General features: G+C 55.7%; 1 protein-coding gene across 4 annotated transcripts in view; it reads left to right on the top strand.

The window, feature by feature from the left end:
- LOC107510552 (high density lipoprotein binding protein) overlaps positions 1–23,390 on the top strand; it is a 60,335-nt gene that overhangs the window by 18,145 nt on the left and 18,800 nt on the right. Inside the window, exons 1-9 of one of the 4 annotated variants that reach the window (XM_036237870.1) lie at positions 9,319–9,369; positions 13,389–13,453; positions 14,662–14,773; positions 16,395–16,552; positions 17,536–17,751; positions 21,444–21,650; positions 21,739–21,954; positions 22,382–22,588; positions 22,695–22,802. In XM_036237870.1, coding sequence (XP_036093763.1) covers positions 14,698–14,773; positions 16,395–16,552; positions 17,536–17,751; positions 21,444–21,650; positions 21,739–21,954; positions 22,382–22,588; positions 22,695–22,802 — 1,188 coding nt within the window. In that variant the 5' untranslated portion in view covers positions 9,319–9,369; positions 13,389–13,453; positions 14,662–14,697. Of the gene's footprint in view, positions 1–9,318; positions 9,370–13,388; positions 13,454–14,661; positions 14,774–16,394; positions 16,553–17,535; positions 17,752–21,443; positions 21,651–21,738; positions 21,955–22,381; positions 22,589–22,694; positions 22,803–23,390 lie in introns of those variants that run through there. The other 3 variants (XM_036237872.1, XM_036237869.1, XM_036237871.1) reach the window with 3 other exon arrangements.

Below are 23,390 nucleotides of genomic sequence, written 5' to 3' on the forward strand. Positions count from 1 at the left end.
GCACGTCAGTGGCCGGTGGGAAGGGCTGGCCCGGTCCTCCAGGGCGGGGTGTTCACTCTCAGGGACCTTTCTCTTCACGTCGAGATGCGCCGTGGCCCGTGGTCCGCAGCCGTGCGCGCGGCAGCCGGGCGGGACCGGCCTGCCACTCCGCCCTCCAGGGACTGCCGCTTTCGGGTGTCTGCAGTTCTCGGGCCCCAGGGGTTCGTGGAGAGCCTCACCTTTTCCATAACCAGCAGTCCCTCAAAAAAATCGACAACGAGAAGTCAGTTCACTTCCGACTTCGTACTGATGCGCGATTTAATTAAACAGAAAAGAAAGTTCCGGGCGTGCTGCTCGCCTTCCGCCGCTTCGGGGTAGCCGGTGCCACGTGGCGCCCGTTTTCCTCTCCGAGGGCGGCCCCGCGGCTGGAGCGCGGACGGGCCTCCCGGCTCTCGCGTGGGGCCGTCTTTAGCGCCGTTAGACTTGGCATAGGTCCGTCCATCATTTCTCTACCCATGAAAACACTTTTTCTTGGTATGTGAAAGACATAATGTTTTGACGTGCTCACCTCCCAACCTCACAATATACAACTTAACAATGCAGTTGCTCTTTTTAAAAATAACTTCTCTCATTTTAGGTACAGGCGGCACAGTGTCACGGCAGTTTCAGGTGCACACAGGGGCGCAGTTGCTGCCTTCCTAAGCCAGCCCCTCCTTTCCCCGGTGGCCGGTGCCCCCTCAGCTCCTGGCTCCGTGCCCTCTTCCCTTCTCAGGGGCTGGAGTGTCCTTCCAGAGATGCGCACATGCCGGCGCGCCTCTCCCACGGCGGGTACACGGCGGAGGGGCGCAGAGCCGCCCTTTCTCACTGGCCGGCACGGACACTGGGCGTGTGGCCGCAGGAGGGGCGTCGCTCATTCGCCGGTCGGTCGTTCCGGACAGGGCTCGGATTCTGGATCCGAGGGTCTGCTGACTGAATTCCTGCATACCCTCTTCTTGCCTGTACCACACTCGCAGGAGTCGTCTGGGACGTTCATTCAGCCTCAAGTCTCTTGAGTGGATCAGGATTTGAGACACGTAGGAAGCAGTTGGAATGTCCGATCCCTTGAGATTTTTAAGGTTTGTTTTTTTTACCTGACTTAATTTGTAAAACTCACCTGCCCTTGTTGAGAATTTCACTGTGCCGAACTTGACGTTCACGGAAACATTTCTTTGTTCCTATTTTTTATTTTTAAATCGTGCGGTTACATTAGCAGTCGAAGCTGGAATAAGCAGGCGTGGGAGCCCGCGTCTCTGGGGAGAGCCGGAGTCCAGGGCCCAGCGGGGACAGGCGGCCGTGCAGAGTGGCCTCCGCTCATGGGTTCTCCTGGCCGGTGAGGACTTTGTCATTCTGCAGGTCGTTTGCAGAGGCCAGTGATGGGACTTTATGCTCTGCCTTTGTGTGCTGAGAGGCAGCACGGACGCCCGGCCCTGGCTCAGCGTGTTTCTCGTGGACACGGAGACGAGTCCACGTGTGAGAATTCTTAGACGTGGCACTTGCCGGATCAGAGAATGTTTGTGTTTAAATGACAGTCTGTACTCAAACTGCTTTCCTATGAGATTGTATCAGTAATTACTCCCCAGCCACACGCTTTCCCACACTTTTTTCGACAGTCATCAAACTTATTTTTGCCAGACTGAGAGGTAAAATGTAGACTGTCATGCTACCTTCAACCTGAGTTTCCTTTTGTACAAATTAAACACTTCTTGCAATTCTGTGAAAGATGTTTGTATTTTTGGCCTCCCACACCCCCTTTTTTAATGACTCGTTTGAGACCTTGGAAGAAATGCCGTAAGCTAAACACGGTCACTTCTTTCCCGGAAGTCTTTGAGACTGTACCTTGCGCCACAATTCTTCCATGGTTTTTTTGGTATGGGAGATATTTCCATGACTGAGACAAGTACCCATTTTGTATTTTTTCCTCTGATCTAAATTTATTCATTATAAACGAGATATATAATAAATGATTTGGGTTTTTTCCTCTAAGATCGCTATATAAAGTTTATTAATAAAAGCTTTTGTCAGATTACATTTATGCTTTGGTTTAGGAATCCAACTCTAGGACTGCTGTTCAAGTAAGTTACATATATAAGTTAAATTGTTCTAACATTCACTTTGAAACGTAAAAAGAAACAGATAAAACTAAGTTTAATATTTTGTTTATCCCAATCCAAAATATTATTTTAACATGTAATCAATATAAAATTATTAATGTTTTACTTTTTTTTTTGGTGTAAGTCTTCAAAATCCAGCGTGTGTCGTTATAATTAAGGCATCTGTCAGTTCGAACGAGCCGCCTCTCGAGCATCAGTAGACCGTGTTGCCGCACGCGCCGGCCGGCGCGGCTCTGGAGACGAGTGCGCCATTGCTTCCCGGACCTGACGTCTGTCCCCTCTGCTTTTAAAACTGGTTACAAAGCACATTTATCTGACACATGTTCTTCAGTTGGGCTCTGAGTAAATATTCTTTACTCACCTGTAGAAAGAGATTTGCTGATTTTTTCGGTATTCATAAAATGAACGCAATCGAGTACTGCGTTAAATGTTTTTATTTAGTGGAATTAAACGCTAATATCCCCAAACCGTGAAATACTATAGAGCAGATTCTCTTCTTTGATCTTTTTAACAATTTACAAAGGCCCCAAAAGTTTGCAATGGGGAATGTAAAAGCTGAGAGCTTAGACGAACAGCCGAGGAGACCCACCCGGATGGTGTCTGAGCGGGAGTCTGGACCCGGGTCCTGCCAACAGGGCTGGTGCTCTTCGGACAGCCGCTTCCCGCTAGGGACGCCGACAGGACTTAGCTAACGCTCAGGGTGAGTCTCCTGTTTGCAAATTACAGAGAAATACATGAACCTCATAAGAGTTACAGTGCTGTTGAAGGAAATTCTGAGTTACCCGTTCTGTGGCTTCCTGAGAAGACGCGAGACCGACAAACGGCGGAGAGAGCCCGGAGCAGTGTAAGGGAGCGAGAGCTGCAGCGGTGCGGAGCACGGGCGCCTCGTCTCACAGAAACAGCTGCTGAGTCGGATGCGCGTGTGGCAAATAACCGAGGCAGAGACAGGCACCGGCTTCTGATGCGCTCGGTAGTAGAACGAGTCGGCTGGGGTTGACGGGGCAGTTTGTTGCCGCGTGTAAGTAAGCGCAATCACAAACAGGAGTTTAGCGAATTTCAGCTAGCAAGGGGATGGAAGCATGCTGTTCTCCGCCCCGGCCACGCGCTCAGCGCGGGGGGCAGACGGTGCTGTGCCGGACGCCCCAGCCCCCGGCTGCCGGGAGGTCCCGTCGGCAGAGGCCAAGCAGCACACGTGCCACGCCTCGGTCTCTGTCCGTGTTCGCCTGCCGACGGGTGCGCGGCGATGCTGCGACGAGCATCCTGGGACTCGAGTGGGCGAGCGTCGCCCTCAGGCTTTGTCTGGAAGTGGGGCTGCTCTCGGCGTCGGCATCGGAGGCCTTACTGGGCCCCGGGAGTGGGGCGAAGGAAGGACCCAGGGTTTGCATTGACATTCTAATTACGGGAGAACTACAACCTTTATGATTAAATCTTCCTACGTAGTTGAACATAGAATTTCTCCATTAAGGTCTTTTCAGAGATTTTTATAATATGCTCTATGAATTGTATTTTCTTATTCGATTTATTTTTAATAGTTTGTTACCAGCGTTGGGAACAATTTCGTGTACTGGTCCCGTCGGACTGTTTAATTAGTTCTAGTGGTGCGTTTGCCAATTCTCTGGACCTCGTGTTGGGACAGTTGTCTGAACCGTGGCAGTTTTGCTTCGGCTCCAAGCCTCTCGTATGGTGCTTTTTCAAATTTCCTTACGACCCTGACCAGAATCGGCAATGTAGGCTCGAGCAGATAATGCTTGTCACTTGGTACAGGCTGCCTTCTTCATGACCCCGGCGAATGCTTCTACCGAGGGCTTCTGGTGGGCACCAGTGGAGGGAGTGTCTAATTAGGGAAGTGTCTTTTATTCCTAGATTTTAATCAAGAATGGGTAAATTATGTCAGATCACTTTTTTATTTTTCTTTAACGTTTAGGATGATCAAATCATTTTTGCCCCAGTGCTAATATTGTGGTGAATTACTTCATTATCCTCGTGGTATACCCCCTTGTGTTTAATGGGATAAACTTGACTTTAGCATGACATATTTGTGTTTATGTTTCTAGATCAGTTGGCTAGATTTAGATTATATTAGGCTTTTGCTTTCAAGTACCTAAATAAAATTCACACATTCTTTCCCGTGATCCTTGCTGGGAAGCTGTGAGTTTCCTGGCCCACCCGGAGGAGGTCGGGGAAGGTCGATCAGTCATCCCTCGGGGCATTCTTACAGTGCTGCTTTGTGAATTTTTATTTGTTTCTTCGAAGATTGGATAGAGTTGGTTATTTAAAGTTTACATTCCTAAACAGACTCATTTAGGGTAATTTATATTTCTAGGAACTGCCTATTTCATTAGTTTTCAAGTTTTTGATAATACACTTTTCTCAATAGAATTCTGTGTCATTTTTCAGTCTATTGTAGCTGTAGTTATTGACTCCCTTTGAATTCTTAGTGTTGCCTGTTTATACTTGTTCTCCTTTTTTTCCATTGATCAATTTTTGCCAGAGATCTAACTAGTCTTTTTAAAGACTCAGGTGTAGGTTGTGTTTATTCTCTCTAGTACATCTTTTACTTTATTAATTTCTTATTTTTATCTTTTTATTTTATATTCTATTTTTCTACATTCAGAAGAGGATGATTAGTCAATTTTTACTTTTTCTTTTCACTATAATATGATGGTTTAAGGTTATAAACTTGTTTCCAAGTAACATTTGTGTCTCATTCCACAAGCGTGGATATGCAACTGCTTTATTGTAAATATTTTTTAGATTCTAAATATTTTCAGATTTCTTCTTTGACCCATGACCTATTGAGGAGCAAGTTTTAAAATTTCCAGGCTTAAAATTTTAAGTTGCCTCGTAAATAATTGTGTTGTGGTCAGAGAATGTTATGATGTTCTTTGCCATTTGCTGGGGTTTTGTTTTTGCCTCAGCTCCTTGCCAATTTTCATTAAAGTTCTATTTGAAAATAACATATCATTTCTCATCATCAGGCAACAGATTACAAAAATCCAATAAAGTAGATCTATTAACTACGTTTTAATTTTCTGTACATTTTTAATCTCCATAATCTGTTACCAGGATTCAAGTCGGTCTTCCCTTGTCATCTTGGATATATCAGTTTCTAGTAACATTTGGTTTTTACTTTATATATTTTTGTAGCTATATTATAAACATGATCAGAGTTGACTGAATTTTTCATTCTTGACCTTTTTCTTAATAATACTTCTTAACCTACAGTCCATTTTATCTCAATAATACAGCGAGCTCATGTTGCTCTGGGTGGGACTCGCCTGGAGTGTTTCTTCCATTCCTTTACTTTCAACCTCTGTGTCCTCTTGGTTTCGAACTCTTGAATAGCTGATAGCCGGATTTTGTAATGGGCCAGTTTAGTGTATTAAGACTAAAAATGATTCATTGATCCCTCCTTCTGGTGTTTTAAACTGGCTTTTCAGTTGCTTCTCTTTACTTCTATTGCTTTCTATTTTGTTTTCTCCTTATTTATTAGTAATACAAAAAAAACTGTAACGGATAAGTAATAATATATATTGTAGTGAACCTAACAGCTGATCTAAAATAGAACATCGCCAATAAATTCCATTGGAAAGATTTTGGGTTTTGGTTTGAAAGTTAAAAACTCTGTTTTTACTAGATTATTTTTAAATTTTTATCATTCATATAACAAGGGCTAAAATTAATATTTTTAACATCTCCCCAAAATACTGTAGCTTCAGTTTCCCCCACCTTATATTTTATGCAAAATCTTTTTCCCAGGTTTATTGACATATAATAGACAATTAGTTGCTAGTATTTACATTGTATAATTCAAATGAGTTTTTTAAAGCTCATTTAATTATAGTTGGCATACCATATACCAGTCGCAGTTGTATAGCATAATGATCAGGGATCCACATAACTTGCAAAGCGATCACCCCACTAAGTCTAGCACCCTTCCTCTCCGCACACACTGATTACACTATCAGCCGTCTTCCCCATGCCACACTACATTTCAGTGTCTGCTCTGCAGCTACCCATTCGTACCTCTTACTCCTTTTGCCTTTTTTTGCCGTCTCCCCAAGCCCCCTCCCATCTAGTAGCCCTCAAAATATTCTCTGTATCTAGGAGTTTATTTCTGCCTATGTTGTCGTCGTTTGTTGTGTTCTTTAGATTCCACATGTACGTGAAATCATTCAATATTTGTCTTTCTCTATCCGACCCATTTCATTCAGCGCAGTACCCTCTAGGTCCATCAAGGCAATATCTTTTTCCATCCCCTTCCTTTTCGTCTGTGTGTGTCTTTGAATCTGAAGTGAGTCTCTTGTGCTACCTAGAATCTTAATTCTATCTTATATTTTAACTTTCTCCAGATTTTATTGTTAGTATATGGTCTGTGCTTGTTTCACTTGGTCTAGGTTAATGGTTTCTTAGTATTCGTCTTGCAAGTCTCTGACTTTAATTTTCTTCTTGCTGAAAAATATCCTTTAATAGTTATTTCAGTAGTTATTCAGCAACAGTAATTGCTTTATTTTTGTTTGAAAGAGTCTTTTTCACTCCCGTTCTTAAATGAGGTAAAGAATTCTAAGGTGATAGTTACTTCCTTCAGCACAGTTGACGGGTGTCATTTCACTGTCCTCCGGGAGGTCTGGATGTTGGCTGTTCAGTTGTCTGCTCTCCTCTCTGGGGCTTCTCTATAGGTAACCTGTCTTTTCTCTCCAGCTGCTTTTAAGGTCTTCTCTTGTCTTTAGCCTTTTCAGGTTTCACTATAGTGTGTTTGGTGTGGATTTGTTTAAATTTTGCTGCCGGCCACCTGTTCTGTCTCTTGAGGGGATGGGAGGGAAATGTCATCTCCTTTCGTTCCTGAATTCTCTTCAGTGTTTTTTCTCTGTTCTTTGTATTTCCTTCCTCTGGAACGTCTGTTAGACTTGCGTTGGACTTCCTCGTCCTCTCCTCCGTGCTGCTCTCATTCGTTCCATCTCTCGATTCTTTTTAATGCTGCTTTTATGTCCTGTTTCTCTAATTGAGATGTTGGGGGTTTTTTTTGGAGTCTCTGATATGTCATTTGAAGTTCAGTCTTATTTTTTGAATTTTGGACTTTCAGCCTCTCTGCAGTGTGGGTAGATCTGTGGATGTCCTTTGCAGCCTGGTTTGAGGTTTATTCCCTTCTGAGTGGAATTGCTTTGTTTTATTAATTTCTGCGTTTAAGCTAGGGAATCTTGGACATGTGGGTCACAGGAATCGGAGCCCGAACCTTGCCTGACTGCTACTGCATGGCGGCCGGCACGCAGGAGGCGCATCCCCTCCATAGACTCTGTGCTGGTGGAGTTTCCTTTTTTTTTCCTAGCAGCTACCTTCTGTTGAGGGTCGGTCCTTTTGGGGACCATGGCTTTATGTGGGAGGCGGGTCTGTTCTATCCTTTTGCCTTGAGCCGACCCAAAGCTTCTCAGACTGATGCTCGCCTTTCGAGGCAGCCACAGTGCTTCGCACAGCGTCTGGCGCGGTTTCGCTGGCCCCAGACATCTCAGAGTTTGCCTCTGCCAGCCGTTAGCCCGGCCGCGCTAAAGCTTGCTGGGAAGAAAAGCGGGCTGTCATCGTCAGCATGGACACGCCCTGGCATGGTTCTTCACACAGATTTAACATTTGATTTTGTTTTTTCTATCGGGCGTGTTTTTAAACCAATTCTTTTAAGGCCTCCTGTGCCTCAGGTGCCGTGCGAGCTTCTGCCTGCGGCGGCGGCCCACCTTCGTTAGCAGTTCTTGGACTGCTCCCGGATGCCTCCCTCTTCCCCTTCGTCACCCCTCTCCACAGCGCTGGCCCTTCAGAAACCCCCAGCGGAGCACTGTCGGAGCTGCCGGTCGGCCTGCCAGCAGCCGTGGCAACGCCGGCAGAGGAGCTCCGTGGTGCTTCGCGAGGCCCTCCCAGACGCACGGCGCCCTCCCAGGGACCTGGGCACTGCCTTGACGATGACTTCCCCGGCTCCCAGGGGCTGACTTTCCTGTCTCCCATCGTCTCTCTTCCACAGTGACGTCGTGAGGGCTGTGGCGTTCCCAGACGCCCCTGGGCTTCCCCCTGGCCTCGGGGCTTGCACGTACACCCCCGCTCGGCCCTCCAGTGGGCCCCCCGTGTGGCACCCGCCCAGCGTAATCTGAGTCTCTGCAGCCCACGCCCCCTTCCCATCTAGGCTTCCTTCAGTCTCCCTGAGGGCAGCCAGAGCCTCCCTGCCATTCTTTCCCTCACGCTTGTGTCCGGTGGAGAAGGAACTCCTTGGTGCTCCCTTCCAAATCTGGCCACTTACCCCGCTGTCATTGCCAACCTCGATGGAAAGCTATGGTCATCTTCAGGGGAAACTGCAGGAGCAGCTCCGGCCACCTCGCCCTCTGGAGACTTGGACAGCGGTCTCCTGAAGTGCACCTGGCCCTGCCCTCTGCCCAGAGCCCCCACCGCCTCCCCTCATCCCAGGCAACTCCGTGCGCTGACAGCAGGCCGCGCGGGCCGGGCCCTGGGCTTGTCTGGCCTCTGCTGCCCCAGCGCCCACGCGCCCCGCCTCTCGCCCTCTGTGGGGTGCCCCAGGCCTCCGCACAGTTCCGCTGCAGTGCCAGCCTTGGACGTGGAGGTCGCCACTCACAGCAGGGGGGATGCAGCCCTGGCTTCCCCCCGCCCCAGGCAGAAGCCCCTTGAGGGTTCGCGCTGTTCCGCTGCTCCGGATGCCTAGGCACGTGGTGGGCACACCCATTCCTGGCCCCGCTCTGTCGCTCTGTCGAGGGGATTAGAGTGCCGCCGAGGATCAGGAACAGCCGGCGATCGCAGACGTGACGGGCACCAGGACCAACACGGCACGAGGGGGCGCAAAGCTGCGCTCCCGACTTTGGAAGCGCGGGTGCCCCCAGCGGAGTTCCCTGAGGCTTAAAGCCGGCCGCCTCCAGCCCCCGAAGGCCGGGTCGGTTGGGGCAGCAGTTCGTTCCCGGGTGCTGCCCCTCGAGGGTTCTCGTGTCTTCCCGGGGCGGGAGGCGGCGGCGGGCACCCCGGGTCGGGAGCGGCCGCCCCGCCGCTGCGGAGGCGCCCGGGCGGCCGTGGGCGCCCCGACCTGCGCGCGGGCGGGGGCGGGGCCGGCGGGGCGGGGCGGGGGGCGGGGCGCCGCGGTCTGACGTGTCTCGGCGGGATTGGAGCCGCCGCCCTATATAGCCGCGGGGGCCCGAGCGCCGGCCTCGGAGCGGAGCGGAGCGGCGGCTTCTCCCGCGGGCGGCGGGCGGGTAGGCGGGTGAGCGAGCGGGCGAGCCCCGGAGCCGGGTGGGGGGCCCGCGGCGCCGGCTGGCGCCGGGCGGCGGCGGGGAGGGGAGCGCTGCGGAGAAGTTGGGGCGCCGGGGGCGGGGCCGGGGCGCCGGGCGGGTCTGCCGACGTGGAGCGCTGGCCGGGCGGGCGGGCAGGGGGAGGGGCCGGGGTCGCCCTCCTCCCCGCCGCCCACCGCGGCCCGCCGGCCGGGACCCCCCCTCCCGCCTGCCGGGGCCGCGGCCGCCCCCTCCTCCCCGGGCCGGCCCGGCCGGGTGTGTGGGGGGGCCGGCTACGTGTCACCACTGCGCATGGGCCGCGGCGCCGGCGAGGGAAGAGTGAGAAACTTCGCCGAGCCCCGCGCCCGCCGGCGCCCGGCCAGCCCGCGGGGCCGCGGTCACGTCCCCTGAGCGCGCCCCGCCGGGCCCGGGCCGGGGGGGGGGAGGGGCGGCCGGCCAGGGCCCGGGCGGTGACGTGGGCGGCCTGGCTGGGCCCCCTTCCGCTCCCACGGACCCCCTCCCCGGCGTGCAGCGGGGTGTCACGGGCATCTGTCCCGCTGGGGAGCCCCGGGGCAGCGGCGAGGGGGAGCGAAGGGGGGGCTGGCACGCCGGCCGCACCTCCACCTGCCGCCTGGTCCGGGCAGGGCCCGCCGCCCTCCTCTGGCTGGAGCAGTACTTGGATGCGCCCCAGGGTCCCCGACGAAAATCACATTACGGAAAAATACCGAATTTGGATGGAAAGCAGGGAGGCCGAGCGTGCTCCTGCCCCTTTAAGCGTGTCCCCGCCCGCGGGCTCGCGTGGCCTGTGGGAGGGCCGTGCTGAGGTGGCATCTGCGAAAGTTCCTCCTGCTGGATGGTGCCGACTTGCAGAAGTTGGCGAAACGCACGCAGCCTTCTGCTCGCGCTCGGCCTTTCTGAGGCTTGGGCCTTGCGATCATTCAGCCCATCGAGATTTTATGTTTCTGGTCCCGAGTTTGGTTTCTGGGGCCTGAGAAGTACTTTGAAAAAAGTTTCCATTGCAAGGTTGCTGCGAGGGTAAAAGTAAGTTCAGTTTTGGAAGTAGAGAGGGCAAAGTCCTGGACGCTGGCAGGAGGTTTCTGAGGCCCTCCAAACCCGGTCCTGACCGTAGGAAGAGCATTGAGAGCACTGAGGGTCTTGTTAGTGGCAGAGGTGACATTCTTTCTGACTACTATTCACGGGCCCTCTTCTTGCAAAGACTTTTCCTTTTAAATATATAGTTGGCAGAATGTCACAAAGAAATCATCTTAGAGTTGTTCAGAAGCAGAGAAGTACAGCCCTTCATTTAAAGACTTTTCTGTTGTGCGTTTATTAAGACCGAGTTTCGGATGGGATCCGCATGCGTGGCGGTGCCACATCTCCAACACGGGGAGTCCACGGAACTTGGCGGTGCCCCGGTGTGGAAGAGGAGAACCTGGCTTTCACCTACTCTCCTCTTCGAGTTCTGTTTGCCGTGTACTTATAATTTGAGATGTGACTTTTTTTGCTGTGGACATTTACACTCTAGAAACAGTGCTTGAAGTCCAGGTCGAGAATAGTTCGAGGTGTGTCTTGGGTGGACTGACTGTGTTGTGCAGGGGAAGGAGTTGTGATTAGTGAAAATGACGGAGGGACGAGGCCATCTTGGGAATAACTGGAGAAGTAGGAGAAAGGGCTTCAGGCACCGCGAGGGGTCTGGTGGGAGAGAGCAGACTTGTTCTCTGTGGCCAGAAGGGGGATAGAAGCTGCACAGAGGACAGAGGTGGGGCGTGGGCTCCCTTGGAGTCCCTGTCCCTCGTAGTGCACAGACTGCAGGTCCCTTTCCGTCCCCATTCGAGCAGCGTTGTTAGATCCAGGGAGGGACTGGTCACAGATGTTTGGCCTGTCTGAGGCCTCCTGGGAACTGCAGAGCCCGCCCAGCCCAGCTCACTGTGGCGAGGTCTCCGTGGAGCAGGAGGCCTTCTGCTGGGTGCTCTCTGGGAAGGGAGAGCTGGAGCCAGTGGGCAGGGGTGGGTGCCAGCCGTCATCAGACCTGACCAGAGCCCCAGGGGGGGCTGCGGTCTGCATTTACACAGGGGTCATCGGAGGCGTGTTTGAAACGGATTCTTTAAAGGTGGGGTTTCGAGAAGCTTATGAGAAAAACAGTAGTCTCATTTGATGTCAGAACCTTAGATGTTAAATCTGTTGCTCCATTTAATCCATTCAGCTGTGACATTTCAGAATCAAACTGCCATTTGCAATCTGGAGACCGGAGACCCAGTGTACCCTGTCAAACCAGTCTGCAGTTTTCTGGAGGCCCCTCTGTCCCTCTTCAGCTGCCCAGGGCTGTGCTCACGTGGGGCGCCAGAGGGTCTGGTAGGCGTGCCCTCCCTCGCGCAAGCTTTGGCTGGGGTGGTGCCACTTGCTCGAGCTGCCCACACCGAGAGCTCAGTGGAAGGGCGAGCTGGCCAGGGCCTCTGAGACGAGTGCGAGCAGTGTCAGAGGAAGCCTGCAGGAATCGTCTCACCTGCACGAGGCACAGAGTGCAGGTGGGGATGGGCTTGTCACGGATCCACGGCTGGAGCAGACGTGGGCAGTTTCTGTGCAGAGGCTGCGGTGTGCCCGTCACGGGGTGTTAAAGACAGGCCTGTCCAGGAAAACAGGAGGACTGGTCAGTGGCAGCACAGAGGAGGGGGTGTGGGCACAGTTCTGGTCATGGGGCGACCTTGGCTTGTTAAGGAGTAGATGTCCATGGAATTTAAGAAGTGACATTGGTGCCTGGGACACCCTGGAGTTGGAGGCTGTTCGGGTGGAAGGTCATGGGCAGCCCCAGTAGGGTCCTTTGGAGGCCTGGCCTGGCTTTCCTATCAGTGTTTAGACCTGGAGCATCCCGTCTTGCATCTGGCCTGGCTAAGTGTGCGCAGGCCAGACCCTGGGAATCCCAGGGAGCTGTCACCTTTTACACCTGTCAGCCAGCTGATACCCTGATTCCATGGCAGTGTTGTTCATCCTTGCCTTGGTCTTTAAAACTCTCACGTGAGAATCTGTTGGAGACAGTTCCGAAATGGGTAGTCGTGGCCAGCCTGCCGCACCGGCTCCCCTCTGCTCTCGGTGCCCCGGGCATCCAGTGGGGCCGAGGCTCTGGCCTGGCGGTTGTAGCGTTTTTTCCCCTGGAACTCAAGCCCTGCGTTTAGAGATTTTTAAAAATCCTAAAGCGCCACAGGTCCCCAGCCTAGCTGGGACAGTGAGATGTTTTTAAATCTAGAGCCTTTTGACAGACCACCAGTTGCCATGGACCGTCTCTCTAGCTCCTGAGCCATGGGTGCTGTGGGCGAGAATCTGGGGGTGTTACTCTCCAGTCGGGTAGGGTATTCTGTTACCGTTGTTGATTCTCCCACTCCAGACCCACGCCTCGCTTATCACACTTTATCGAGTGTGTGTGCTGTTTCACGTTAAGCGGCAGGTAACCTACCTGACAGCCTCACTATCCTGAGGTCCCCCGAGGCAAGGTGACACACTCTCCTATTTCAGAGCGCAGTTCTTGGCCTCCCCTGGCTGCTGTGGAAGGTTCCTCCCAATCCCGCTGTCTCGTGTGACCTGGTTAGAACGGACCCCCAAGGTCCACACTCGATGTCACAGAACCTTTTTCCTTCCGGCTTGGCAGTCAGGTTAGAGGAGAAAGGGGCAAGCGCTTCACCGTGCAGGGTAACGAGCCATCGATTCTGTGAGGACTTTACTTCAAAATGGTTACGTTTAAAAGTTTTGGTACTTACGGGCCCACCACCTCAGGTCCCTGGGAAAGTTGCCCTGTCAAAGTTCTAGATGGTTCAGGTTTCACCCGAATACATTTTGTTCAAAGCTAACGGCCTAAGATCGGAGCTTCCATTTTTTCCCCAAGGAGATTGCCTAAATATCGGTAAAGTTCAAGTAACATTCTGACCTTTTCTAGTTGGGAGGCAGAAGGATCTGGGTTGTAGGGTGCGGATAAGTAACTGTTCTCCGGTCCTTGTTCCCTCTGCCTCCCGCCCCACACCAGCAGGAGCTGGCGGGCTGACCCAGGCGGCCTCGAGACGGACTTCCTGGCTGTTGACCGTTTTGCTGGTAAGTTCGACTGTCCTGTCCGGAGGCTTCCTGTCCCCGGCCGTGTCTGTACTTTCTTTCGTTGCGCTTCATCCTCAAGTTCCTAGGCGCTCCTGAGAGAGAATCACTACCGCCACACCTCCCAGCGCGAGTGGCGTGCGCCCGTGCGCCCGTGCAATGTGTCATCTGCTTCCGTCTATTTTTACCCTTCTTAAACGTGAACGTTTGCCCAGGATTATCTGAATTTGGATTTTGCCTCTTCAATGTACAGCTTAATTTCCTTGAATTTAGAGAGGTCTTACTAAGTTGTAAAAAAAGGAGGCAAAAATTCGCTCTTGTAATTAAATTCCTCAGCCCCCTCATCCTTCTTTCCAACGTAGTGCGAGCCACTCCGTATGTGATTGTGTGGCGAGAGGTTCTTGCTCACTGTAGCAGCCCAGGGCTCACCCAGACTTGGGGAGGGAGCCGGCACCCCCGCCTCAGTGTGAAATGAGCCCCATTTTCCAGATGAAGGGGCTGTGGCTTCGAGGGCAGGAGTCCCACAGAGGCACAGCTCAGGCACTAGGGCTCGGCCACTAGGGCACGGGGTGGTGTCTGGTTCCTGCCCTCAGGAACTCTGTGGCCTGCCTGGTTCCACCTCCCACACCTGGGTGACAGGAGACTGGAGAATAACCAATCAGCATGTGTCAGAGGCACTTGGTGCCGCTCCCCTGGGCAGTCCCTGCTGCTTGCTGCTGCTGCTAGTTTCCACCAGCAGGGAAAGGCTGTCCCCACCTCCCCAGTCACTGTCAGCAGGCAGAGGCCGCTCAGTTCACGGCCCTGAGCTGTGCGATTAGCCGTCAGGCGTTAGGTTTCATGAGCATCAGAAGTAACAAAGCTGATAGAGTTATCCACATGTCGATCTGTGTTGCTAGGTCAGACGTGGTGGGGTCCAGTGGGCCCCTGGGTGGCGTGCAGATTGTGCGAGCCCAGGGAATCCTGGTACTGGTCCTTTCCGCCAGAGCCTCCATCTCCCCAGTTCCTGGGCAGCTTTCGAGGGGACAGTTGTCCAAGCACCCTCCTTCACTTGCATTCTTCTTCACCGGGGGAAAGTTTGAGTGTCCCCGTACATTAGCGATCGTGAGGCGAGTCGAACCCTTGTTTGCAGCGCACAGCTTGTCAGTCTCGCAGATGGCTGAGAGCTGGCTGTGCCCTGACTTCCCTCTCTCTGGCCCATCCCCCCGCTCCAGTGGCTCACCGGACTGTGTGTCGGCGCCGGACCAACCATGAGCTCCGTTGCCGTTTTGACCCAAGAGAGCTTTGCTGAGCACCGGAGTGGGCTGGTTCCGCAGCAGATCAGAGGTGACAGCCCCTGCACGCTCTCCTCACGGGCTCTTCAGGCCCTTCCCTCCCAGCCCTCGTCAAATCTGTGGCCTTCAAAAGCACCTTTGACCTTGTAGCTGTGGGGTAGGGCCAGGGGCAGAAGCTCGTTTGCTTTGCACTTCCCTGTGTGCCTGGTGCACGTGGCCATGAGCAATGGGGGAAGCCGGGTACAGGGAGCTTTAAAACGGGGGCCGCCTTCTGCAAAGCTGGCGGATGTGACCACTGGTGACTAGTGGGGTTCGCTGTTCGAAACTGCTGTTCCGCAGTTGGGTGGAGCTGAATCTGGGCTGCGAAGCACCCCAGAGCCCGGGGCCCTGACTCGCAAGTTCCCTCAGGCGGCAGGCCAAGGGCGAGGACACTAGGGCCCCAGAGGGATAGCATACGCGCCCAGAGGCCTGGAGCGCTGTCATCGTGGCCTCTCTTTAAGGTAGAAGTAAGAGCCGGTCTTTGTTTCCTTTGGGAGCTGGTATGTGTTTACAAGTGCAGGACAACTCGATTTGAATGCTAGATTTTCCTCTAAAATCCTTTATCTGTATTTAGACTTGATAAGATTTTCAGTTGAAAGAGCAAATTATTGTACTCCAAATTGTTCCGATATTCCTAAGTTTTCTAGTAGCTGAACAGAGGCTCAGTTTCAGTGTTATTAAGATGAAAAATTCACTGTGACACTCACTCTGGCCACGTGTCACACGCTCATTTCTCAGGCAGTGGTGACCTAGGCACTGCTGGTCACTTGTCTCTGAGCGCCTACGGGACTGAGCTCAGCTGAACCAGCAGCCGAACCAGCACCCCTGTGGGTCTGCATCGTCCCCCGGTCTAAATGGCCGGATGCAGAGCACTGACTGCTGCTTCGTCAGTGTCCACGCGGCTACAAGTGGTAAACCGAGTCGGACGACGGCGGCCTGCCCTGTGCTCGGGCCCGGCCGTGGCCACACGTGGCGCTCAGCCCCAGGCCCTTGGGCTGATCCACAACACTCTCACTCCTGCTTTCATGGAGCCTTGGTTATCAGAACAAAACCCTGAGCGTTGAGGGCACGATGGAGGCTGGACACGGGCGGTGACCAGGGCGCTGGCTCCCACTGGTGCTCCCTGCAGAGGGTGGGGCGTTCAGACCGGAAGTCACGACGGGAGCTCCGCTCCGGGCTGTAGAGACGGGCGCTTCTCGGGGCCGTGCCCGGCCGGACCTCCGTTTGGTTCTGCAGTTGCAGGGTGTGCTCTGTGCGGGGCATTGTTGTACCTGTGATTGTTTTAAATGCAGGATTAGAAGACTCTTGGGGGCAGGAAAATCCCTGTGCAAGAACCGCCTTCAAGGGGCTCAGTCATCAGGGGAGGAGTGGGGCGCCCAGTGTCCGAGCTGACACCCCTCGCAAGGGAAGCTGTGCCAAGGCAGGGTTTGGCCCCTTGGGTCCACACACTGAACCTGAGGGCACTGGGCCTGGTGGCCTCTTGGGGCCCTTCCCGTGGCTGAACGAGGAGATGCGGGGAGCTGTTGCTTGAGCAGATAGTGTTGTTCTTTTTTTGACATTAAAACTCTCCAAGTGCTTTTTCATCTGACATTGAAGGCAGTGTACTTCCTCTTGATCTATGTTGGCGGGTTCAGTTGCCACTCTGAATTCAGAAGAAGAGAGTGACCCTCCGACCTACAAGGATGCCTTCCCCCCCCTGCCTGAGAAAGCGCCTTGCTCGGAGAGCACGCAGGAACCTGCCGGCGCCTGGGGCAACAAGATCCGGCCCATCAAGGCGTCCGTCATCACTCAGGTAGGAGCCGGTGGTCTTCACCTGTCCATCCACCGAGCGGCGGCAGCATCTCAGGGAAGGTGTTCGGAGCCTGCAGGGAAGGGAGTGCTTTGGGATGTGATGATTTAAGCCAGCCCCGACCCCTGGGGCAGCTCCCCAGGGCGCAGCCCCCCCCCCCCCCCACCAAGGCTCCCCATGTCCCACTGGTTTTCGGGCCTCTGTAGTCTCGCCTCTGCTCCAGCTGCAGAAGTGCCCTGGTCTTCCACGTGGCCGGGCCCCGTGGGAACCTGTCCGTCTGGTCTTCCTCTTGTCCCACTGTCTTGAAGCAATCTTCTCCTTTTGGCTTCAGCGGCACCATCTTTCTGGGCCCCCCCCCCCCACACTGCCACCGCTCGCCTCCGTCACCCTGCCTCCTGACCTGGCTCAGCGCTTCTCTCTCTGTGAACTCATGTCGGGCCATGTGCTCTGAGATGTCCCCTTCCCTGAGCCTGAGACTCATCGCGGCTGCCTCCTGGGTCCTCTGCCTTCCTGGGGGCATCTGAGACGGAACTGGCTCTCCCCAGGGTGCCCACCCGAAGCCCTCCCTTGGCGTCTCACCTCCCTGCGGGCGGGCTGAGGGACCTGCGCCTCGCCCTGCTCCGGCGGCTCCCCCGGCTGCCTCTCTGTGAATGCCTTCCCCCTCTGTCCCCCCTCACCTCCCGGCCACCCTCGGTCCCTGCGCCCGGCGCCTCTCGCCGACCGCGCTGTCTGTGCCTTCACGGCCCTCGCTGTCACCTGGGGCGCCCTTGCAGATCCTTCGCGTTGGGTCGTAGTTTGCTGCTTCGCCGCGGTCAGTCCCTGCCCGGGGCCTTCCTGCGCCCCTCTGGGCTGGCTGCTCTCGGGCGTCAGCAGCGGCGGGGGGCGGGGACCGAGCGAGCGCGCAGACCCGGCTGCTCCGCGTCGGGCCCTGAGACTCCGTCCTCTCCCGTCCCTCTCCGCCACCCCGCCCGCCTGCCCCTGCACAGGTGTTCCACGTGCCCCTGGAGGAGAGGAAGTACAAGGACATGAACCAGTTTGGAGAAGGCGAACAAGCGAAGATCTGCCTCGAGATCATGCAGAGGACCGGCGCCCACCTGGAGCTGTCTCTTGCCAAAGACCAGGGCCTCTCCATCATGGTCTCCGGGAAGCTGGACGCCGTCATGAAAGCCCGCAAGGACATCGTTGCGAGACTGCAGACACAGGTGGGTGGTCGGCCGGGCGGCAGCGTTCGGGGTCTCCTGCCCTTTGGGTGGGAAGCCGCTGGTGCAGTAACAGAACTGGGGCACCTGCCGTTCGTGCTGTTCGGGCGAGGGGACCGGAAGTTCGTTCAGTGGCGCGGCAGGGGCACCGGTGTCGGGCCGCGGCTCCAGGCCGCAGGCTCGGGAGGTGACCGGTGGCGAGCCGGTTCCGCGGTCTGCTGCGGGCCGTCGCCGGTGCCGGCCTCCCTCAGGAAGCCCCTGGCCTGGAGTGGGCCTGCGGCACACCCCTCCCGGACCCGAGTTGCAGAGACCAAGCTCCACGTCGTCGTACAGACACAGTTTCTGTGGTCTTCGTTGGAAACGGGGTGTTTCCCACCAGCTGCAGACGCGCGGTCTGAAGACGGGGTCGGAGGGGTCGGAGGGGGTGGGCCCCGGGCGGCCCCACAGGGAGGAGCAGCGCCGCCCCCACCCCCGCCCCCGCCAGCCTCAGTGCCAGGGGGGAGGGGTGGACAAAGCGCTCCTCGGCGCGGCATTCTGCGGCGCGTGCTGTTGTCTACCGGTGGGTGAACATTTGACTATTTTGCGGTTGAGCACTGGGCCGGGGAGGGGACACTTTAAAACATTCGTCCCTGACCCACTTCGTGCGTCCTGCCCCCACCCCAGTTCCTGTGAAGCGAGTCCCAGATGCACATTCACCTGGAAATAATTCCGTGCGGTGCCCCTCAGCCTTCCACGTTTTTCTGCGCTGATAGTAATTCGGATAGAAATTTCTTGCGGCGTCGGGGCTCGTGCCCGTCCGCGCAGTCCGCCGCCGCCATCTCACGGGCGCCTCCCGAGCGGCGTGTGCGCGGCGTCCACCCTGGCCTGCCGCCGTGTGCTCGCGGCGCCGCGAGTCCTCACGCTTCGGCACCGCCCCTCCGCCCCTTGTCTTAATGCCGCTTGGTCGCGGAACGAGCAGGTGTGTGGTTCGCCCCGTCCGTCTTCCCTCCTGTGACCTGGTGGCTCGGTTTAGGGCCTTGACTGCTGCTCGCTCAGCTCGTTTGTTTGGCAGGAGAACTCGTGGGAGGTGCCGTGTACTTGGTTCGGTTCCAGGCTCGGTCAGGAGACAGAGGTGTCCTCAGCCGAGTCCGTCTGTGCTCAGGTGTTCCCACGCCGCGTCGCCTCGTTCCCGACCTCCTGACCCATCAGGGTTGTGAGTGGCGCTTCACGGCGGCTCGTCCTCCAGGGTCCTGCGACGGGCGCTCTCGGCAGCTGCTGTGTGGGGCGTGCGGGGTGTGGCCGAGCCGCGTCCCTCTCCCCGTAGGTTTCTACACTGCAGTGGCCACCCCTGTCTCCACTGGCGACGTGCGCACCAGTCGCCCTCGGGGCCGACGTGGGCCTTCGGCCAGCGGTGCGGGCCCTCCCAGCCGGTCCCCTGCAGCTTCCTGACAGGACCGTTCCTCCATCCCTGGTCACGTCCTTGGTTTCTAACAGGTGTGTGGACGGACCTTAACCGTTTCCACCCACGGACCTGGGGTCAGCCATTTGTCTAAGAAATTTGGACATTTTTACCAGTACGTTTAATGAGCTCAGCCTGGTACTTGTGGTTGAGGTGGAGACCACGGGGGTTTGCAGTCGCTTGAAGTGGTTCTCGTGTTCAGGTCATGCTGTCATCCTGATACCCGGCCGGGGTCATTTGCTTTAGTTTATTTTCAATTTTTAAAAGTTGCTTCGACATTCACCGGTTGCAAGCTGTACGGTCAGGGACGTCCAAAGACGCCTGCTTCGCCCGTCTCCACCCTCCCTGCTGGGTGACGTCCTTAGTTTTCGGTGTGCCCCTCCCTTGTTCAGCCTTGAGAATGGAAGCAAAACATCGCTTGCCATGAACGCTGGTCCGCACCTCGTGTTCCCTGCGTATTTTTGGAGGTGTCTGCAAAAGGACTCTCCGCCTTTCTGTATGGCTGCCTGATGCTCTACCTGGCGAGCATCCCTGTTGTGGGCACCCGGGCGGCGTCCCGACTCTGATGCGCCCTGCCTCAGCAACGCCTCGTGCGCCCGCGTGTCCCAGCACGGGTTCCCGGAAGCGTGAGGGAGCCGCGTCACGGGCACGTGGGTGGCCTTGCGCCCCGACAGCCGGTCCCTCCGTCGGGGCTGCGCTCTCTGCGCGCCGTCTGCCAAGTTCAAGTCGTCCGTCTTGCTCAGTGTGCTTGGGGTCCCCTTAAAAAGCATTCCATCAGTCAAATTCATTAAGCGTTTTGTTATTCTGAGTCATTGTTGGAAAGCTTTTTGCACGTTGGGCAGTAAGAAAGTCTGCGCATGGCTTCTCTGGTGCTCGCGAGGGTGTTGTGTTTTAGTTTCTGACGCGTGTGGAACTTGCCATGGATCGTGCAAGGTGCAGGTCCAGTTTCTTCTGTTCCTCTAAGTCTGTCCAGTCATCAGGAATCAGGGCCGCTGATTCGAATAGCTGTTAACTAACCTTTTGCTGAGAATTACTCTAGATCTTCCAAGGGCTGTTTTCAGCTTTCTAATGCTCATATTCCACCTCTCTTGCTGGCTTTGTGTCTAGCTCCTTTATTGTCTCTTTCTCTCTCTCTCTCTCTCTCTCTCTCTTTTTTTTTTGGCTTTTGCTTGTTGGAAAACGGGCAGCCTTTTCCTCTTAAGTTTTGCGACCGGTGGTTTTTAGCTAAGCCGAAGCTGTCGACTTCTGGATCCCACTTTCACCTCCCTGTTACAGGCAGCGAGGCTCTACTGAAGCGGTGGTGGCCCCAAGACGCGCTTCCCGGCAGTGCAGCCCTGAGCGGCTTCCTGCCCAGCCGCGTGTCTGCCTCGCGCTCTCCTGCGGGGAGGAGAGGTCGTGCTCTGGGCAGCGCACGGCCCTCACGAGCGCTTGCCCGTTCGCCGCAGCTCTGGGCTGAGGAGCACGTGTGTGTTTGGTCGCGTGAAAAATAAAATAAAAATCCGCGTGTAAGTGGGCCCGTGCAGGCCAGACCTGCGTGGGTCAAGGGCCAGCTGTACGCTCCTCGGTTCCTGTTTTCTGGCAGATCGTTGTCATGAGTGGCTTTGTATTTCGTGGGCCGTGATCCTTTGGGTTTTTTCTCCACACGTCTAGTAATGAGTTACATCAGCGGGTTTCCTGATGCTGAGCCGTTTGTGGAATGAGCCTCACCTGCTCATAGCCCGTGAGCCAGCAGCCCCGCCTTCCGTGCTAGTCGGGAGGCGCGGGCCTTTTCGATGGCCTCTGTGGCGCAGCTTACCGTTTCTGCTGTGAATGTCGAGTAGTGTGCTGTGAAATTGTGTCCCGTGGGGAAGGGGGAACCCGGCCGACCTGGGGCTTTCTGCCGCGCCAGTGGTAGGAAGCTTGTCACACGGGCTCCCAGCTGGTGGCTGTTTTCTGTGCAGAGTTAGGGAGACGAAGCCTCTGTCTTCCTCCCGGCTTTCTCTGTGACCTCAGGAAGCTGCTGGATTTCTGGCAGTTCGACTTACGGGTTGAAGGATTTGGATTATTTCCATTTTCTTTACTCAGATGAGTTGTTATTTTAACCGATTGAAAAGAGATGGGGGAAGAGTTCTTGTTCGACGTAGGGCTTCCATCTGAGAACAGTAGCCCAGTGCTCCAGAAACAGACGCTGTCTGCCCGGGCCGTGCGGCCCTGCTCTCCTGCCGCGTCCGAGGCCAGAGGCGACCCTGCACGTGTGTTGGTTCTCTTCCCGGTGCAGGCCTCAGCGACCGTCGCCATCCCCAAAGAACACCATCGCTTCGTCATTGGCAAAAACGGAGAGAAACTGCAAGACTTGGAACTAAAAACTGCAACCAAAATCCAGATCCCACGCCCAGATGACGCGAGTAACCAGATCAGGATCACGGGCACCAAAGAGGGCATCGAGAAGGCGCGCCACGAAGTCCTGCTCATCTCCGCCGAGCAGGTGCGGCCGCGTCGACCCTGAGCACGGGCGGCCGCGTCCCCGGGCCGCGCCCCGAGCGGCGCTGCCAGCTCCGTCCTCTCCTCCCCAGGACAAACGCGCTGTGGAGAGGCTGGAAGTGGAGAAGGCGTTCCACCCCTTCATCGCCGGGCCTTACAACCGGCTCGTCACCGAGATCATGCAGGAGACAGGGACACGCATCAACATCCCGCCCCCCAGCGTCAACCGGACAGAAATCGTCTTCACAGGCGAGAAGGAGCAGTTGGCTCAGGCCGTGGCTCGGATCAAGAAGATTTACGAAGAAAAGGTAGGGCAGTCCCTGCGTGCAGGAGTGGAGCGCAGTCAGGGCCCAGCCCGCCGTCTCCCTGTCCCTGGCGAGCGGGCAGAGCTCTGCGAGACGTCCCCACTGTCCCCCACTCTCACCCACTGCCCTGGCCTGGGGCAGCCACGGGGCTGGACGCACTGCCCGGAGCCAGTCACGTCTGAGTGAACTATTGGCTCCAGTCAGTGACGCTGAGGTCTGAGACTTGTCCCCTAATCTGGGGAGAGGAATTGGTGTCTTCAGCTCCTCCAGCTCTGTTGTCTGTCTGGGCTGGACTTGGGTTCTTGGGGCGTGCACCTGCGGAAGCCCTGCCGGGGGGCTGGTCATCTCCCTCTCTCTCGGTGGCAACGTCCTGTCCCCAGCTGCCCCTCCCGTGTCCCTCCCTCTCACACCCGATGGTGCTTGTCCTTAGAAGAAAAAGACGACAACCATCGCGGTGGAGGTGAAGAAGTCACAGCACAAGTACGTCATCGGGCCCAAGGGCAACTGCTTGCAGGAGATCCTGGAACGGACGGGGGTCTCCGTGGAGATCCCGCCCTCGGACAGCAGCTCGGAGACGGTGATCCTTCGCGGTGAGCCCGAAAAGCTGGGGCAGGCGCTGACGGAGGTCTATGCCAAGGTAGCGTGCCCGGGGAGCTCCAGCCCCGTGGGGGGTCCAGGGCCCTGCCAGAGGCCCCGGAGCCTGCGCTCTGCACGCCCCCAGGTCCCTGTCCTGCTTCTCCTAGGCCAACAGTTTCACGGTGTCCTCCGTGTCCGCCCCCTCCTGGCTCCACCGTTTCATCATCGGCAAGAAAGGGCAGAACCTGGCCAGAGTCACGCAGCAGATGCCGAAGGTGGGGGAGCGCTCTGTCCCCCGCGTCTGACCTTTGCTTCACTGATGCCATTGGTCCCGTCGGGCGCCTTTGAAGGCCACGGCACGTTTTTCACACGTTGAAATTTTACAAAATATCTGTTCATTTTTTTTTCCCCCAACGAGAGAGAATGCGTATTGTTAGGTTTGGTGAAAACCTTAAGAGACATCTTGTTCAGTCATGATGCGTGACAAGTCCCTGACTCCTGCCCACCAGAACTCGATGAAGCGTGGGCTCGGGGACCTTGTCTGCTCCACGCCCCTGTGCGTGAGGCCCTCTCAGCTTCCGGGGGGGACGGTGGCTCCCAGGAAACGCGGACAGGGTGGAAACCCAGCGGCCGCGTCCTTCGCGCCGTGTTCCTGTTCTGTTTCGATGTCGCTTCCCACTTATTCCTCAGTTACTTTGCTCCCGCTAAGGTCAGAGTCCTGGTTGACACAGATGCCATTGCTTCATGGGGCCAGCCTCCCTCGCTGCCCTGACGTGTTACGAAACCAGGGCCCAGCGCCTTGTCTGTGGGCCGCCGGCAGGCAGCTCAGCTTGGGTTGGACGTGCACCCGTCTGTCTGATTCT

The sequence above is a fragment of the Rousettus aegyptiacus genome, unplaced genomic scaffold, assembly GCF_014176215.1.
Source record: "Rousettus aegyptiacus isolate mRouAeg1 unplaced genomic scaffold, mRouAeg1.p scaffold_m13_p_2, whole genome shotgun sequence".
NCBI classification, from domain to species: Eukaryota; Metazoa; Chordata; class Mammalia; order Chiroptera; family Pteropodidae; genus Rousettus; species Rousettus aegyptiacus.